Source organism: Corvus moneduloides, chromosome Z (genome assembly GCF_009650955.1).
Source record: "Corvus moneduloides isolate bCorMon1 chromosome Z, bCorMon1.pri, whole genome shotgun sequence".
Lineage (NCBI taxonomy): Eukaryota > Metazoa > Chordata > Aves > Passeriformes > Corvidae > Corvus > Corvus moneduloides.
The window spans coordinates 64,355,380-64,374,713 of NC_045511.1; the positions used below are offsets into that span (position 1 = coordinate 64,355,380).

The window sequence follows — 19,334 nt, forward strand, 5'->3', positions numbered from 1 at the left end:
AAAAATCAGTCTTACAAGAATGTTGTTCCTTTTGTAGAGAGAAGTAATTATTGTCTCTTATTTCTATGCAGGAAATTTTTCCTTATTCAAGATGTTTCTAAATACCTAATTGACATCTGCACTTCTGAAAAATATCTGTAGCTGACCAACATATTTGCTTCTGTTTCTTTGCAAAAATCTGTTCTCCCTGGATTTTTGTAGGACAAAGACAATTGAGCTTTCTTGATTCCCTGATGTTTGTGATCAATTAGAGTTCTTTGGTTTATAAGAGTATGTCATTATTTATTTCCCTCTTCACTTAAAGAATAGCTTCACTTTTTCCAGCTCTGTAACATTTTGGCTTTAAAGCTAAAAGCCATGTGAAGGGAGTTGCTCAGGTCTGTTACTCCAGGTTGCTCAAAGGCACATCAGACAAGTATGGATCATTTCTGGTCAGTTTGTCTTCATTAACAGGTTTACTTTCTTAAAATCTTTGACTAAAGCTTTTTCTGAAGCTTGGGTGTTCACACTTCTCCACCTGTATATGTCATTCTCAAGAACAATGGTAGATTTACTAATGAAGGTAGGGAAAGTGCTGAGACAGATGTTATACTGAGGTCAACTTAACTTCCGGCAACAATATTCAATGACGCTTCTTGTGAAGTATTTTTTAATTGTTTAAAAGATTTATAAAAGTTATATGTGTACACATACAACTCAGTAACCAGGGCAAAATGAGCATTGTGACTCCAAAACTTGTCTGTTTATAACAACATTAGTTAATAATTCACTGCTATCTCTTTATTATACATTTGTGATCCCTTTATATTTGTATGTTTATTGAGTTAGTTTATCAAAGACTGGCTAGGTTCCTTTGTATACAAAAGCAACCAGGAGGATATTTAGCCTCAGAGAAGCGTGATTTTGTAGGAAAAGAATAGTTTCAAAAGTGAAGGAAGAAAAATCAAGAGATCTGACATACATGTAACTTACTGATCTTTGAGCTCAAAAAGGATCTTAGCAAGCACAGTTTAACCATGTGTTGATGTCTCTTTCAGAAGGTACATTAACAGCACTGACACCTTGTGCCTAGAGTACTCATAAAATGTCTTACTAGTTCTGTTAATTGTTATTCAAAATGCAAACAATACTCGGAGGGGAGAATGAAGGTTATTTTATTTCAGAATCTGATTATCTTGGATCTTCCATGGGAGAGTGTATCATCAGATGGAGTACAGAAGAACTACACATATATACATACTGAAATCATGATGTAAAGATTCTCCCACTTGTAGAGCAAATAAGGATGATTAATGAACTATTCATATGGCAGAGGAATACAGATCAATGCACAGAAAAACAATGCCACAGCTATTACAGGAAGCTGTCAGCAATAAGGATATTTTTTGAGGCATGAATAACAGAATGGACACAGAATCTGGGCCAAGATTTCTATTTCTCACCTTCGGAACTATGGAAAAAAAAAGGAAGAAAAAAGGACTTTTCCATTGCTGTGGGCTCAGCTGTGGAAATCATGGCAGCAAGAACTCCTGAGAATGGATAGTTTTGGGAGGGAAGGGCTAAAACTGGAAGATTTGGCAAGGAGGAGGGCATAGTTTAGACCAAAGTGACCTTGCAGCTGGGAATGCTAAAAATGTCAGTGTGGGAAAACTCAATTTATTATGCCTAGTGTTGTTCATCCTGTGGCTGTTTTGAGAAGTGGAATTCCTGTGGAGAGATAACATGCTCTCACAGAGAGGCAGGAAGCCTTCTGTTATAGCAAAGCAGGCTGAGAGCTCTCCCCTGAGCTGGCTGCTGGGGTGAGCTGAGCCTAAGGGAGCCTCTGTCCCCACATGCCTCTGCCACCTGGCATGGTTGGTGAGATAACAAAATAAATCTACTCTTTGCATTTCAGCTGTCACTTGGCCATTCTCTTGGTTACCTGATTGTGTCAATTCACACTGATAGTAATAAATAATGCTTTCTGTGGACAGCCCTGTTTTCAAAGGCTGTCAATGTTGAAACTTCTGCATCTGATAAATTAACTTGGAAGAATTCACATCATGTTTTTAAAACAGAGCAAACAGGTATTGCCACCATTCCATATCTTCTAAGGAAAAGTTCATAAAACCTGGAAATAATGGAATTTTATTCTAAAACTTGGGCTTTCATATTTGTTGGTAGCTTTTTTTTTTTGCCTGACAGTCTTGTTGACTTAGTTAAGAGCCTAATAATCATGCAAGGTTATTTCCATGGAGTAGTCAGTTAAAAAGATCCTACAGTTAATATGAAATGAGATTCCTGTGACAGGCATTCTTCTGGCCCCAAATGAAGTCCCTTTGCAAACTGTTATGTGCAGTAGAGTTATAGAGGTATAAAGGGTAAACTTTGCTCTGGCCTTTTTAAACTGGATAATGATCCTGTTAGTGAGCAAGCTGTGCTAGGATCCAGCCAGTCCTTCCATTGTCACGTTGGTGCTGCTTTGCTGGTAACCACAAAAACACACAAACAATTCAGGCAGACATGGTGGAATAAGTAAAAATATGGTCTAAGGATGATGGGTGTGGGGTTTGCATTTTTTTGAAAGCTGCTGTACTCTGAGACCTCTATTCAGAATGATGCCTCTATTTAGAGACTGAAGTAGCATTCACCACAAGTGCCACAGACACAGGTTTGCACTGGGTGATGTATGCTGTTAAGCCCCTTTTTTTTTATGTAAGCTTGTTACACATAGGAAAATATCATATATAATAATAGACTTACGTCCAGACATATCCTATTGTCATGACTGAGCAATTGATAACATAATTGATAGCTACTAGACTTTTTCTCAAGACAACTGAAAATTAAGATTCCCTTTGTAGTTACACCATGGCTTTACAATTTTTTTGGACGTAACTAAAAGAGTTAATGGAAGATGTGTTGAACAAAGCACTAATACAACTACTAACTACAAAGTTAGTAGTACTAACTTTCAGTAATTTCAGTTCCGAAGTAAACTTATTTCTCAAAGAAAGATGGCACATACACTGTTCCAAAAGGAAAGCCTGTGGTGTCATTCAAATTTAGATCACAAAAGCAGTGTAATTAAGTTTGGTTATCTAATTTGGATTACCATTAAACTTTTACAACTAACTTAATTGTTCTTTCTTCCCTCAATCTCTAAGTTTAAACATGTTTGAACAGATAAACTGGTAATATAATTACTGTGCAGAGTTTGAACAGACACAATGATGGATTTGCTTCCATCCCTGGGTGTTTCAAAACTACAGTATTTCTGATTAGTCCCTTAAAATTTTCCTAAAAAATATTGCCTAATTCAGCTATAGCCACTGAAGCATAGACTGCAATTCTGTGGCTATGATACAAAAAGGCTTATGTGAGATCATCACAAAAAACACCAACTGATGTTAAAATCCATTAATCTATCTACCTCTCTGCCCATATCATTCTAGAAGAACAGAGTTAAGGTTTTAATAACTGAAGTAAAATTTTGGAGTCAGTTATCTAGTCTTCTGCAATTCACCTTCCATGTTTTCTGTGTTACAGTCTCCAGCTTGAAGGACTTAGTACTCCTCTCTTTTTTTGCCCAGTTTTCTCTATTTTGCATCACATACACTTGGAAAATAATAAAATCCAAACAATCAGAGAAATCAATTCTTCTACTCTTTCTCATACAAGGACCTCAAAACCCTATAAAGTGTAATACTGCACTGCAGCAATTTTTTTTTTTTATTGTACATATTTAAAACTACTTCCCTGAAGTACTACTGTATAAAGCTACTTTACCTAAGGAAATAGTCTGATTTAAACAAAACTAAGCTTAAATATGAAATATGGTGTTACAGAATTTTTTACCAGTAGCCACTGAACATAAAATGTGTTCACTTTAGAGGCCTGTAAGGATGCATATGTACAAACGGCCAAATGGCGTTGGCTCAAGGTATAACACTGTAATTTCAGAGTTGCTCACTATGCTCTTGTGAGACCAGTCCTGTGGTCCTGTGAGATCTGGGAGTGAAAAGTGTTCCATGAAGGACTGGAAACAATCACAGGGGTCTTCTAACTTCCAGTGCTTATCATCTTGTTAGTTCCCTAGGGGATAACACCTACATCCTTAGAATTTGTCATACTATTCTACAGAGTGGAATACATGCAACTGTGCACACAGGTTTATGTTTCCAGGTGCTCTTTTTCAGTACATTATGAGAGATTTCGTCTACAATTTGGTGCAGTGGTTGACTCCGTTCAACAGCAACAGTCATACCTCAACTCCCTGGCATTTTTTATCGCTGCTCTACAAATTACAGTGTCATCATCAAGTGCATCTCCTGCAGTACTTCTTAGCTGTTCTCAAACTTCTGAAGATTGGTGGAAGCTGGCAGGATCATCAGTTTATCTGCATGACACATTGATCATTACATATAATCCATAAAAGGCTAGGCTGTTTAACTCCTTTTGCAACACATCTACACTTGAGGATCAAGATGTGAGTTTCCTCAATGCCACTTAGCCAGCTCCTAGCACTGACGGCAAGTTGTTCTCCTTAAGTGACCCAGGGCCAGAAGAATGAGTCTGGCTAAAGGTTCTTCCAAGTTCACACTACTGTCAGCCACATGGTGAATTTCTCTATTAGTTTTAGAAGCTAATTGATTTCTGAGGAAAAACACCTTAATTATGGTGCACATCAACTGTACACAGTACTCTCAGGCTTCTGATATCTAATTCCCTATCTAATTTCCTATTGTAACAAAAATATAACAACAGAAGTTCCTGAAGAGCAGACCTGTACAGCTTTTACACCTTCTCAGCTATGACCATGATGCTGATTCAAAGGCAAAATGCAGTTCTGAAACTCCTCCGAACTGCCAGCAACCGTATTGCTTTAATGGAGGAATTTCTCTGGTCACTAGATATTTCTTTCATGCTTTATTTCTTCATGTCCGTTTCGGATCTTCTGGCTGAAGTATGCAGTCACTACATCACAGCAATTATATGATTGGTGAACATCCATGAGATCAAAACTTTTTTACAGAATGTTGCATAAGACATATGAAAATAGAATACCATAGGAGACTCTTAACATGCCTATAGAAAATTTCAATAGGCAATCCTTCTAAGGGGACTACAATGTTTTATATAAAAATAGAAAAGTTACTTTATTGCTGGGATGAACTATGTTATGTGTCGTTGCAAAAAGGTAATATTTATTCTTTAAAAAATACTAGGGAAGAAAAACCCAAACCAATACTGAAACAGTGTTTTTGATAAATGGACAGCTGCCTGAAATGCATGAAGTCTCTTGGCTTTAAAAGATGGAGCTGGGATCGTTTCTAATTTAAGACATGAGCAGTATCAAAATTTCAGCTGCATCTGACTGTGGTATGACCTCTGTTCCAAAGTGGTTTTGGAATGTCATTTACCTAGTACTGAGAGTTCTCATTTAATCCACTGGTCATCACAGAGCTGGTGGTCAGGCTATAAAAACAATCTTTCTCAGACACAAGTGAAAAATTTTAATTAGTTGCCATACTTTTCTTCTACTTGCAATGAGAAACACTACCAATACTAAATCAGTATTTGGCCTGTACCTTCAGAAGACAGACATGCTTTTTATCTGAGGAGTGAACACCAAATTCTAGCTCCAGGGCTGAGCAAGCTTATTGCTTGCACAAGCAGTGTGTAGCAAGCTTATTGCTTATTTTCTTATTCCTCTATGTATCTAAGAGAATCCAAAATTGCATTCTTGTTCCATGAGCTATACCAACTCTAATCAGCTACTGCTAGGAAAGGAAGATATCTCACACATGTAAGACCAGATTTCACTATATTTCCATGTAAATTTTGTCATTATTTAATAGTTGGGTGGTAGACACAAACAAGAGAGTTTCTTTTTCACTACAGAGAAAGGTCCTTTCTGCTGTCCTATAAACTTGGGTTTAAGTTCTAACATAAATTCAGAAGAATGTTTTTCTCAGGGCTTCTCAAAAGAAAGGATTCCTAAGCCAGTTGCCCTCCATCCTTTTGTCCTTGGCCCAGTATTTCCTTTTGTCCTTAGTCTGTGCTCACTTTTGAAGGGAAAGTCCTTCTGTATACAATTCAGACAAAAACTGCGGTGGGGGAAGCACTGTAACACAGGTGAATTCAGAGCCTATGTTTTACTGAAGCCATTTTTGAGTCATCTGTGATTTTTTCCTCTTCCCATTTCAGACTCTGAGCCCTTTATCTCCCATTTTGCCCTTTTATTTGCATGATTTTGTAGTACAAATTTGCCCTGACTGTCATGAATCTCCTGAAAGCTCATTTTCTTCATATTCTCCCTGAAATTTTAGTTTCCAAACTAGGTTCAACAGCAATTTCTGTTGCTTCTTCCAAAAGCTGAACAGTGAATATTTCCTTTTTTTTTCTCTGATGCTCTGTGGAACTCTCTGGGAAACGCAATACCACATTCCTTGTGTATGAACAAGATTATCAGGACCAAATAAGTAATTCACAACTGTCTACTGAAATACCACCCACACGCTGGACTTCACACAGCATGATGTTATCCACAAATCCACTGCTCATCTGAGACAAAGGACTCAGATTACCTGTAGATCATTCTCAAACATCTTTCCCTTGACATGCATCTCATAATTTTATTTTTTCCTCAGGTGTACTGTGTCAGGGGGCTCAGAAGGACTTTTTGCAACTGGCCTTTCCCCAGCTAACTGAAGGACCTCTATAGCTAAGTGTTATTAGGAGGACAGTTCCAAGTCAGATGTCGGCTGAGAAGATCAGATAATGAAAAAGCTATGGCAAATGGAAGCCCCAAACACAGTGATATGCAGTCTCTCAAATGAGATTTTTCACGATGTACGGTCTTTAATATTTTTACTAGAAGTCTTCTGTTCCTATTCTGTCAATTCTTCTATAACAGCAGTTATCCCTTCTAATCAAATGGCATTGCTACTTACTGTAAAGGAAAAGGATTTCTATGGCAGCTTGTAGCAAGTACCTTTTCAACAGACTTGATAGAAATTTAATTAATTGCTCTTCTTTGGAACAAGTTATTGTTATTCGACTAGTATATTGTGTAAATGCAACAGAAGAATGTCTTACAAATGAAATGAAAAAAACTAGCACATGGCAGGGGGGCAGTGGGAGAGAGAGAGTGGGAAAGAGAGATAGATGCATGCAGGTAATGCGTAAGCATCTGTTCATGCTATTTAAATATCGCCAAAAAATTAAAATCAGGAAGTTCTCAGTTTCTACTTACATGATCTAACGAGACTTCAATTAGATCATGGATTAACATGTCAAATATTGGTCTTTTAACTTTGAAGAGGCATTGGAAAAAGGTTATTTGAAAAAACCCCAACAAGCAGACTAAGGTATGGAATGCAACAATAGTTACAACAGTCCAAATACTGAGAGATGTCTTGGATCATTTAGGATGTGGTTGAAAATACAGTTGTAATGAACCTTTCTAAAAGCCAGGTAGAACAAATGGAATGGGAGATTAACAGTTTATGGCAATGAAAAGGTTAAAATCATTATAAACCAGAAGGAATTTCAGGTAAGATTTAAAGAAAAATGTCTGACCCTGGATATCAGTTTGCTAAGAGACTATTGTGTTGTCTTCTTGGCAGTAGGCACAACCATTTTATTATGATCTTTCCCTACAGAGCTTATGGGAGACATGCCGAGAAAGAGGGTATTAATACTGCCTTCTATTCATGTTATTTCCAAACTTCTAGGAACATTTTAATTTTTCCTCTAGAAAGCTCCTAGAGGTTATATCATCTGAAGTGAATGCCTTTTCAGAAGGGATGATGTTCCTTGGTTGGAATATAATAAAAACTTATAAGAAAGGAAGATGACACATCAATCTGCCAAGACGGACAGGCTAACAAGATTCAGATTTAGTTCAAGGATGGAGCAGAAATATAGCCCCTGCACTGTTGCTGGTGAAACATGTATGAAGTGAATACAGAAAACCTGTAGTATTGAAAGGACTTGAATTCCCTCAAAATTATTGGCGGCAAAATGTGTAAGTATAAAAATGTAAAAGTTGACAAGGTTTAGCTTCCAAGCTATTAAAAAAGCCCTTTAACATGACATTGCATTTTTAATCTATGTGATATCTACACACAGGGAAATGGAGTGAAAAAGGTGAATGCAATCTGGTTTATATAGTAGAACAGTTGTTTATGTCCTGAGCTCCACAAGAGAAGAGCAGAAGACACCAACTGGCTTTTGACCCATCCACAGTGGTGCCACCAGCCGTGCCCTCAGTGATACAGCTAGGACAGGAGGCAGTGACAGCTGGTGCCACAAAATGGCTGTTGTGTTGGGGCTCTTTGCCCTTGAGAGCTGGTGGTAATCATGCTCCATGAACCAGAAGTGCACTTCAAAATTTTATTACTACAATTTAAAACTTTAAATAATCTAAGGGCTGTCTCAGTTGTATAAGGTCAACTGATATTAATGAGAAAGGAGTAGATGACTGCGACAGAAGTAATCTGAAGAACATGGGCACAAAGCCTTGTCCATTAATAGCCCATGACTCTGCTGTCCTGCCTGCCTCAATGACTGCACATGGACAGCAGGGACAGAACTTCCAGCATCCCTCAGTACAACCAAAGGCAAAACTCGTTAACAGTGCTGTAACATTTTCTGACCTTCACACAATTAATGATACAGAGGGAAGAGATGAGTCTCCCATCTGAGCCCAGGTAACTAGTTTACTAATACTATGGATCTGATTTTCTTGGGAGTTCCTTTGTCTTAAGAAACAGCAAAGCATGCAAAGAACAGGCAGGTATTTCAGAAGACAGTCCCTGAGTATCTTAAGCTAGACCAGTACTTTCCCAAGGACTGTGCTGATGATGCACAGGGCCTGTTAAGGATGCCTCAGTAATGGAGCATCTCCCAACAGCTGCCCTTCTTGATCTTGTAGAAATGGAAACTGCTGAGGCAGCTGCCATGCCAGGATTGATGATATCAGAGAAAAATGGATTTGGAGTCCTGCATTATAGGAAAAAACCCCAGATTTGTCCTCCTGCCATTACCTTATCTGTAGTCCTTTACAGTACTGTAAATATATGTACATATAATGTATATATAAAATGCAACTAGCATTGCATCAGCACAGTCTTAGTGTGTTCTAACTTAAATTATAAATAGAGTGGGCAAAATAAAAACACAAGTAGTTGTTTAAATCTGAACTGTTCTGATTTTCAAAGATAAACATGAGAAATAGGAATAATCTGATTAATACTCTAATTCAATTTTTTTTCTCATTCATTCTAGCTCTTTTGTATCCCATTTTGTATGTTTCGTTTTCATTCTCCAAATCCTTTGGCACTGTGATAAAACAAATTAATACGTTTCCAGACACAGATCCAACACAGACCCAAGGCAGGAAACTCACACTTTAATTTTGAACAACTGAAAAGGACAAATAACCTAGTCAACACATCCATTTGTCAGTCACAATCTAACATACTCTTTACACAGGGAAAACAGCAGACTCTGTAAATGGGAAAAGTCACATGGCCCAGGTAATCCACTGGGATATTTTTCTCTCTCAAGCAGTTGTCAGAACAGATTTGTGGTGGAATCATTATCTTTGTACTATTGGTAACAAGTGCGAGTAAGAGGGTATATTTGGCATTGGGAAAAATGGTCCTGGCATGATGCTTCAGACTGCAGTGGACCAGTAGTCAAAGCAAGTTCTGGAGTAAAGCAAGAGTTTATTCCTATAGTCATGAAAACTTGATATTGCCAGACTCACAGCTCAGGAGACATTGTATTTATAGCTCACATACAGCTGCCCTGAGAGAGGTAATTGATACTGTCTTTTTTTCCACTGTTCCTGAAGTATGCTGTGGGTCCCTGCAAATGCCTTATCAATTGCTTTAGGAAATTTTGGTGTTCCCCACAGCTGAGCCTGCACAAATTCACACTACAGGAAACTCCCATGCATCTGTTCTAGTTTCTTTGAAGTTGTCTGTGAAGGATGAAAGTGCAGGGAAGGTCAGAAACATAAGAAAAAGCTGTATTAATATTTTGTCAGGGAGGAAATATAAGACATGAGGGAGAGATTATTACAGAACTTGAAACAGACATTGAATAGGTGATAAAATAATGCCATTAATACTGAGACCTGAGACATGGACCTGCTGTGCTATATATCACATCTTTTAACACAAAGCTAACATTTCTGGCATTTATGGGTAACTCTGGAAACATCATCAAAGAAAGCTCATTTATCAGATATGTGATATAAATTTTTTGACAGAACACATTCTAGCCCTGAAGAAAGACCTCCACATCAAGATCCATGGCTTGTAGCTTGAAAATGCAGGCAGCATGAAATAACCCCATGTGAGAAGGACTGATTGAAGAGAGATGGGAAGCAGAGCCATTGTATTCTCATAGTGTCCGGATGTCTGGGGGTGTTGCGCTGAGAACCAGATCTCCTGATATTAGCTATTAACAGGGAACTGAGGCGCAGGACGTAAGGCCAGACACTTTATGTGGATTAGTTATCTTCAGACTGGGCATGTAAGTTTCCTCAGCTTGTACCCAAGTACAATGGAACAACAGTTCAGGAAACTTGACAGTTGTCTCCAACCTAAGTTCTGCTGTGATCCTGACAGAAAACAGATTTGCAAACATTTACTGCCGTTGCACACTGTGTGAATCTCACTTAATGAAAAAGAAAGCTTTAAGTGATTAAAGGGGACTAGTCTGCTCAGTATGCATTCTTGATGAAACTGCACAACTCCAGAGAATTTCCATTCTCAGAATGAAATTAGAGTTGTGAACTTCCAAGACTTTCAAAGATATTTTATATGTTTTAAGTACTCCCAAAATGATTAGATTTAAGTCTCAAAACTGCTCTGAAGCATACAAGAGATTCCTCTCATTCCTTCTCCCTACAGGGCAACTAAAAAAACATATTCTTTGTATTTATCTAATATTTCTTCTATTAGAGCATTATTTCAAAATAAGTGGATTTGGGGTGTGGAATCTTACACTCAGTACAGCTGTAGTTCTGATATCATAACAATGATCTTGAGTAACACTACAGCAGGTGACAGAAAATACAAATCATTTCTTGACATAAATGATGCATTAGTGTGCTATTAACTAATTTGAGGGATAGAAATCTCATGGGTAGCCAAAAGAGCTCTATATTTTGAACTGAATCATCAATGGTGGACTTTTGGGTCAGAGTAAAGAAGTTTACACCTGAATCCATTAAAATGATTATGAGAAGAAGAGAACAATTGAAATTTGGCTCTGAGGCAGAGTACTACACAGACTATTCCATACCTAAAGCAAGGTCCTACTAACAAAAATTTCCAATTTTTTCAAAACAAATATATGCTTAGTGCTTATGTCAGTTTTTTACTAGGCTACAGTTATGCTGCCAGGCAGGTTAGTGGAAAAATTCCACAAATTGCAACTTGTACACTACATAAGTGTGTTAACAATACTGTTCCTCTCTTACACTCAGAGGAACTGGGTTTGTGAATGAAAACCATATTCTACAAAGCCCTCCGTTTAACCAGAGGGAGAATTTTGCCTTTTGAATCTGAAAATACACAGAGGTAAGGGTGTTCCTGCTCTAATTAGAGCTCCAAGGAGAAGCAAGAAGCATATTCCTGATTTAATTGAGGAAATCTGTGAGAGTTTTTTCACTAATATGGAATTTATTCCAACAAGTTAAAACTACTAAGACTTTAATTTTCCAGAAAATCCTGAAATCTCAAGGAGCTATTGCAACCTCCACTCTCTTTGCTGTGGGCTTGATTTACATCATTATGCCCAAACAGATTGGAATCTGGTCATGGGACATGCACTTGTGCACAGCTCCTGTCTCTAAAGCATAAGCTGATTCTTTTCAGGATGTGACATTACCTTTTAAAACATTCTGATCCTAAAAAAGAAAACTACAGACTGCATTTTCAAAAATGTCTTGGTGACATATTTTGTATCATAGAATCATAGAATGGTTTGGGTTGGAAGGGAACTTAAAGATCATCTAGTTCCAACCCATCTGCCAAAGGCAGGGACACCTTCCACCAGACAGGTTGCTCAGAGCCCATCCAACATGACTCTGGACATTTCTGGGGACAGGGCAAACACATCTTCATGGAATAACCTGTTCCAGTGCCTCACAACCCTCACAGCAAAGAATTTCTTTTCGCTATCTAATATAAACCTACTTTTTTTCAGTTTAAAGCCATGCCCCCTTGTCTTAGCACTAGGTGCCCATGTAAAAAGACCCCCTCCAGCTCTCTTGTAGGCCACTTCAGGCGCTGGAAAGCTGGAACAAGGTCCCCCTGTAACCTTCTCTTCTGCAGACTGAACAAGCCTATGAACTTGCTGAGGGAGCAGTCAGCTCCATCATCGTCATGGATAAAACGTTAAACACTATTGGCCGCAGAATTGAACCCTGAGGTACATCACTACTGACTTGTCTCCAACGAGATTTGTGCTGGTGATTGCAACCTTTTGTGTCTGCCCATTCAGACAGGTTTCAGTTTGTCTCACTGTGCAGTTATCCCCACAGAACTGATAGAACACAGGATCGATGTTATGGGAGACAGTGTCAAAAATTTTACTAAAGTCAAGTTAGACCACATGACCTCTTTGTAATTCCTAATTTTCATATCAAAAGCAAAATTCACACTTTCAAAAATTACTGTAAAGAAGCAAACAAAGAAGGGGATGGAAATTCAAGGAAGATCCAGGATGTGTCTTCAGCTATGATTGTAAACAAGACAGCTCACTGTTTGCTTACTGTTAGTGGCAAAGCCACATATTTCTGCATTTGGCGGTACCTTTTCTAGAATAAGACCCAAAAGTATTTTCCTCCAAAGAAACTTCGTCTTTATTGATTAAATGTAGGATGTGCAAGGAAAGCACCATAATCTGCATACTGGCTGGTTGTCTTTGGTGGGACCAGATGTGTTTTGAGGATGTCCACCTCCTTGGAATATATGTATTAAACAGACCCCTATAGGGCCTGTATCTGATGATCACAGCTGTCAGACCTGTGTATGTGTTCACATGCTCTGTGGCAGACACTTGGGGCTGCAATATATACAAAGTTATTGCAGTAAAAGTAGCAATGACACTTCAGCTGGTCCGGAGTAAACGTCTTTTTAGTTTACAAGTTAAGGGGATGCAATTAGCTCACCATGACAGAAAAATGTTGTTCTGTTATTGTGCCTTTGCTGCAGGTTAAGTGTGTGCACCAGAGAGAATTACAATGGCTCACTTGGTACATAACTGTAATCAGATTGTGGTGCTGAGTCCAAAGGCATCTAGGAAGTTTTGATGCCTTTTGTAAATGTATATTATGTCAAAATACTAGATTTTGGTTACAGGTGACAGTTTGTGCAAGAATCACCAAGACAAAATTGGAAGGAGTGGCTGAGGTATGAGATGGTTATACAGTCACTCAACAGCACCTGGATGGGCTGGAGAATTTGTCTGAGAGAAATCTCATGAAGTTCAACAAGCAGAGCTCTACATCTGGGCAGGAATAATGCAAGGCAACAGTACATGCTGGAGGTTAACTGGCTGGAGAACAGCTCTGCAGAGAAGGATCTGAGAGTCCTGGTAAACAACAAGCTGACCCTGAGACAGTAAGATCTCATAGCAAAGGCCAGTAGCCTCCTAGGCAGCACTGTGACAAGCTCTGTCAGCATGTGGAGGGAGGTGATCTCTCTAAACACAACATCTATGAGGCCACACCTAGAGTACTGGGTCTAGTTCTGGATTCCCCAGTACAAGAAAGGGATGGACTTACTGGGCTGAGTCCAGTGAAGGGCCACAACTCTGATGAGGGTATTGGAGCATCTCTCACATGAGGACAGCTGGGAGAGGAGGGACTGTTCAGTCTGGAGAAGAGAATGCTCAGACGGATCTTATTCATGTGTATAAATTGCTGATGGGTGGGAAAGATTACAGAGCCAGGCTCTTAGCAGTGGTGCCCAGAGACAAGACATGAGACAATAGCAAAAAATTTAAAAAACGATGAAATTTAATCTGAACAGGAAGACACTGCTCTAGCTGACCCTGCATGAGCGGGGCCATTGGACTAGATGGTTTCAAGAGATCCCTTCCAACCTCAGTCATTCTATATGACTGTGTAAAAGAAGAAAAATGACTAGTATGCTGTGTGATCATTCACAGGTTTATTTATTCATTTCAAATGTGCATTTCTGATGCTTGGAAGGTTAACATAACTATTTTAAAAGAGGTCATCTCATCAACATCCTGAGGACAGATGCAAGTGAGTAGTGAAAACCATCATGCACAGACATTCATGGTTCCTTTGCAAAGCCATCATACTCTATCAAGCAGCTTCTGTTTATCTATCTTGTTTCCTTTTCCTTGCCTAAAAACCCAATATAAAAGTGTAGAAAAAGTATACCCTTATTTTCTATGGAAATTGGATATGCCAAGGTCAGAATCAGAGCATCTCATTCTCATCATGAGATGCTCTGATTCTGACCTTGGCTGATCCATTTATACAGTCATCTCTGTATATGGCTGTAATCTGCAATCTGTAAAGTCCAAGCTTGTGTTAGTAGTTACAAATGCTATTTACTCATATTGGAAAATTACACATTAAGTAAGCACAATATTTTTAACAGGCTAATTATTGTTTCCCCTTGCAAGTGCTGGACATGGATACATTTAATAAATAATTCATTTCATGATTATTCTAATGTTCTAATTTATTTCTGAAGACATAGGCCCAACTTCGCTCACAAATAAAAGCTTGTTCAAAAAAAGAAATGTCTTATCTTGAGTCTTATCTCGTCAGCTTTTCCTGGATCTCCTGTCATGGACTAAGGTTCTCCTCTCCTTTACACACCAACTGTTTAATCTCCCTTCATTCCTTTGGACCCAACCCTTTACTATTTTGTGTCCTCATTTCTCACTCCACCCTTGGCAGCTTTCCATTCTTGATCTTGCAGCTCTTGACAGTCTCCATTTCAATTCTAACACCGGGTTCCTCTCACTCTACATTACAGATGTGCTCAAAAGGCCTTAACAGCTTCCCTTAAGAACTTTGTTATAGACTCATTTTGCCGTGTGCTGCTGTGCAATTAGTGATATTTTTGGCTACAAATTTTGGGGAGCTTGGAAGTTTGTATTTAATATCCTATTCTTGAAAGCACTTTTGCAACATGATCAAAATTCCCCTTTCATTTTCTGATAACAACATGCTCTCTCCCTTTCTTTAGTCAAATATCTGATGCATTTTCATTAACCTCTAACCAATCAACAAACACCTGGACACGTCGTGACAAACACAACATGTTGTCAAAACAGCAGTTTTGTGGAGATGAAAAGGGACAGTATACTGACCAGTGTGTCTCGATTCACTGCAAGAAACTAAAAGAAAAGAGTCACAATCCTTGTACCGTCAGCAAAGACTTAAAGAATAAAGAGAAGTTCACTAAAGAAAAGCTATTTGACATTCAGTTCTGTCTCTTTGCTTTGGGCTTTCTCCACCAAATCTTTCCAAAGTTTTCCCACTAGGTGAGCTGTTAGCAAATTCTAGCAGGCATGGCAGGGCTCCAGCCAACAGCTTGCTTGCTTTTCCCAGAAGATGAAACTTCGCTTTTGTTTCCATTACCCCTTCCTGGCCCCACAATCTCCCTTCGCACTCACTAGGTTCAAAGGAGTTTTCAGTTTTGGGGAAATACAAGTGGATTTATTTTCCCCTAATTTATTTCTGCCAGGTCAATGAATTGAATGGACTCATAGATGGATTCAGTGAATACTAGAGCTCATGCAAGGTACCTCAGGGAAATTTGTTCAGACCAAATAAGCGTAGGTCAGGAATGTCCTCTTTTTGTGACAGTAGGCTATGAGATCAGCTCTCCCTTGCTTGTGAAATGGCAACATGAGACTACTTACAACAGTTAACTCTGTACGTCAGAATATGCAGCTGCAGCTTTGGGCTTGCAATTTGCAACTGCTTAACCCCCTCCTGGAAACAGGGAGAGAGAGATACAAAAATCTATAAACTTGCAAAGTTATTAGCTCATAGCTCTTTATAATGTCATAGATAATAGTGCTAATCCTTCCAAATCTATTCTCATTATATAAAGAAAAAATTAATCTAAAGGTATGAAATCTGTATTTCTCAGTTTCATAGAGTTTCATCAAGTTGTTTTCAGGGGTTATTTCCTTTAGAAAGAAAGCACAATGACAATCCCATAAGCTAACAGTACATTTCCAGTCATACCTGTGATCATACTTGATATGATTAATGGCAGAATGATGAGTTTGAGCATTCTCATCAGCAGTTCCCCAGGAAAGGAAAAGTAGAACTTATCCAAGTTAGACAGTTTTCCATATTCCCGTACCAGAACTCCAATTCCAATACCTAAAAGGGACATAAAAATGTGGCACAAATTAGATGTAATTTATAGTAGAGACATGTGGGACAAGGTGAAAAAATAGCAGAAGAACAAATAGAGCAAGCAATAAACACATTTACACAGCTATGGTAAAACTTGTAAAGCAAATCAAACGTGAGATATTTCCTTTTCTGATGATAAGCAAAGTAATAACACATATAATTCTGAAGTTGCAGGATGTCTTTACGTAAGTCTTTGGGAAAATCTGATTAGGTGCTCTGATTATCAGTTTAGTCTAGTACTGACTTTTTACCTGCCTTCACTAGTTCTAGAAGACCTAGAAGGCATTTAAAAAATCAATATGCTATATAAACACTACCAAACACTAAAGAGAGATGGTGACATAAATACTTGAGATGATTTCTATTGGTGAAAATAAGCCTACCCAGTAGCAACACTTTCAGTAATTGCTGCTCTACATAATTAGGGAAGAGCGTGACTGCAATCACTAAATTAATTTAATAACTTCCAGGAAACTGATCAACAAAAATACACTCCACATATTTCACACTCATTCCACCACATATCTGACCTACAAATACCAGACATAAATTCAGTGATTGAGCCACAATGCAAGGCACTTTTATATGTCCTCTTATCTTTGGATTACATGAATTATCAGATAGTTCTCACTTCTGAGACAAACAATGGATAAGAGTTCTACCAAAAGAAAAAAAATCATAGGACAAAAGACAAAATTCTTCAGTTTGACAGGCACTACCTTTATTTTCCATTCCAATATGATTTTCAAATTAAAATGACTGTTATAGGAAATGTGTTCATCAGTGTCTAAAAAGCACTAGAACTGTTGTTTCACATTGGAGCTTTGTAATGCTTCAGTCCTGAATAAACTGAACATCAAGAAATCCAATTTCTAACTGGATCCAATGAAAGAACAAGTCAGAACTCTTAATCATCAAAATCAAGCTAAACGAAAATTAAGGCAGATTAAAAGTCTTTCCTGTTAATAGAGATGGAAAATGAACAAGGTAACCTTTCAAGAAAATGAGCTGCTCTAATCAACTATTAAGATTTCTGATCAAGGTGTCATTTCTGCCAGAGAACATGGACAGTTTAAATTCCTTGGAGCAATCTTGAATCTTAATAGCCTTGAAGATACTTGCAATATTATGCAAATAACCTTGATTAGTGAATGATAAGACACAATGATCTCTATTTCTAATCTAGTGACTGAATTAGGCAGGTTGAAAATACTTTGCACTTTTAGATAAGCCCAAGCAAGATAAAATTCCATTTGTAAAATAGTTACATGGATTGAAGTTAGTTGCTAAAATTTTGATCCTGAAAGCACAAGAGAAAATAGCTGAATCTAACCAAACAGGTAAGCTCCATGTCTTCAGACAATTCACACAATTTACAGCAGACATTTGCTTAAATTGCGGCAAGACTGAACTGCATGTTTTGGCAAGTTGTGTAATGCCACTTCATGTTGAGCAGGTATGACTAGGACATGTTCTAACCATCTGCCTTTCATTCTACATGGTGATTGTCATATTTGACCAGATGGAATTCTGATCATTGTATATTCAGCAGGATTGCTAGCAGGTAGAAAGATTCACCCCTGTTTTCATTCTTGAGGGTTCTGTTTTCCACTTCCTTAGATTTCACTACAAAAACTTCCCACATGGTCTCAAAATTATAGCAGGGTTTCCTTAAGATTTTCCATCTTTATATTTATACCTACTTTGTTTGATTTTTTTTTTTTTTTGGTGAGGATATTATTTATCTAATGACAATAGCTGAGAATAGAGTTCCTCATTCTAACAATCTCCTGAAGTTACATTATTGCTCTCAATTCCTTATTCATGCAATTTCTTTACCAGATAGAGCATTATATCCATATTAACTTGTGTAGTATGCTGAATTACAGTATAATGCAGCTACCTTTTAACTGCAGTTAGCATCTAGCATATGTTGCTTGAATATATCATAGGAATATAAGAAATCGTATTTTGTAGCAGTAACAAGAGAAGGTTAGAAATTTAGCAGAATAAACTTGCTTTTGTACTGGAAATTGACATATATGAAGCTTTTTGATCCTCATCTCAATAACCAAGTTCAACTTGGAAATTTCTTCTGGGAATTATAACACACAGAAAGAAGTGTGGTCCAGCATAAACGTATTTCACATGGTAACCACCGCTTTTAACATCACATTGATTATAGCAGCCCTAAGTAAGAAGAGAGAAAGTCTTATAAAAATCTTAATTTTTCTAGATGAATGCTATTGATAACTCAATTATTTCTGAAATTAAAATGCACAATGACTTTCATCAACCATAAAATACATTATAGTCTGCAAAGCCGCTTCTATATATTAGGATTCCTCCTTTCTTTTTATTTTTTTTTATTTTTTTTTAATTTATGGAATAATTTGCTTCTACTTTTTGAAGAGCAAAACATCACTTTTCCTGCTTGCCCTCTTCATCGTTCCTGTTTCAATCACTCCACCTTCCTTCTCATCCATGATAAACTGGTTTTATTTTTTTTCCATCTCTTCTCCTGGCTTTTACTTCTTGTCTACATGCCTAAGTTAGGTCATGATTTTTACCACAAGTGCAATCCTTTACTTACCGCTCAATGACATATACTGCTTAACCTCCAGATTTCTGCTATATTGGGCAGATGTGAAGAGTGATAGTGGAATAAACTGTACAACCTCATGTCTTTAATTTTTTAAGTAAAATATATCTTTGTAACTGTGCATAGTACAGCACATGCTGTATAGCATGGTGTCTACATTTCCTCCCCCAGCAGCCACCAACACAGCAAGTGAAAGATGCAGTCTGGGTCCCTGGGATTGCAATGCACCATGAAGGCCAAAAGAAAATTCTCTTGTCTGAACCCATATGAAAGAGCACATGCCCTAACTCCTTGTTACTGTTCTCC

At 37.9% G+C, this 19,334-nt stretch overlaps 1 protein-coding gene across 1 annotated transcript in view; it reads right to left on the bottom strand.

The window, feature by feature from the left end:
* SLC1A1 (solute carrier family 1 member 1) overlaps window positions 1–19,334 on the bottom strand; it is a 51,067-nt gene that overhangs the window by 21,004 nt on the left and 10,729 nt on the right. The window contains exon 2 of the mRNA XM_032096799.1: window positions 16,250–16,390. Within this exon, the coding sequence (XP_031952690.1) occupies window positions 16,250–16,390 (141 nt within the window). The remainder of the gene's footprint in view (window positions 1–16,249; window positions 16,391–19,334) is intronic.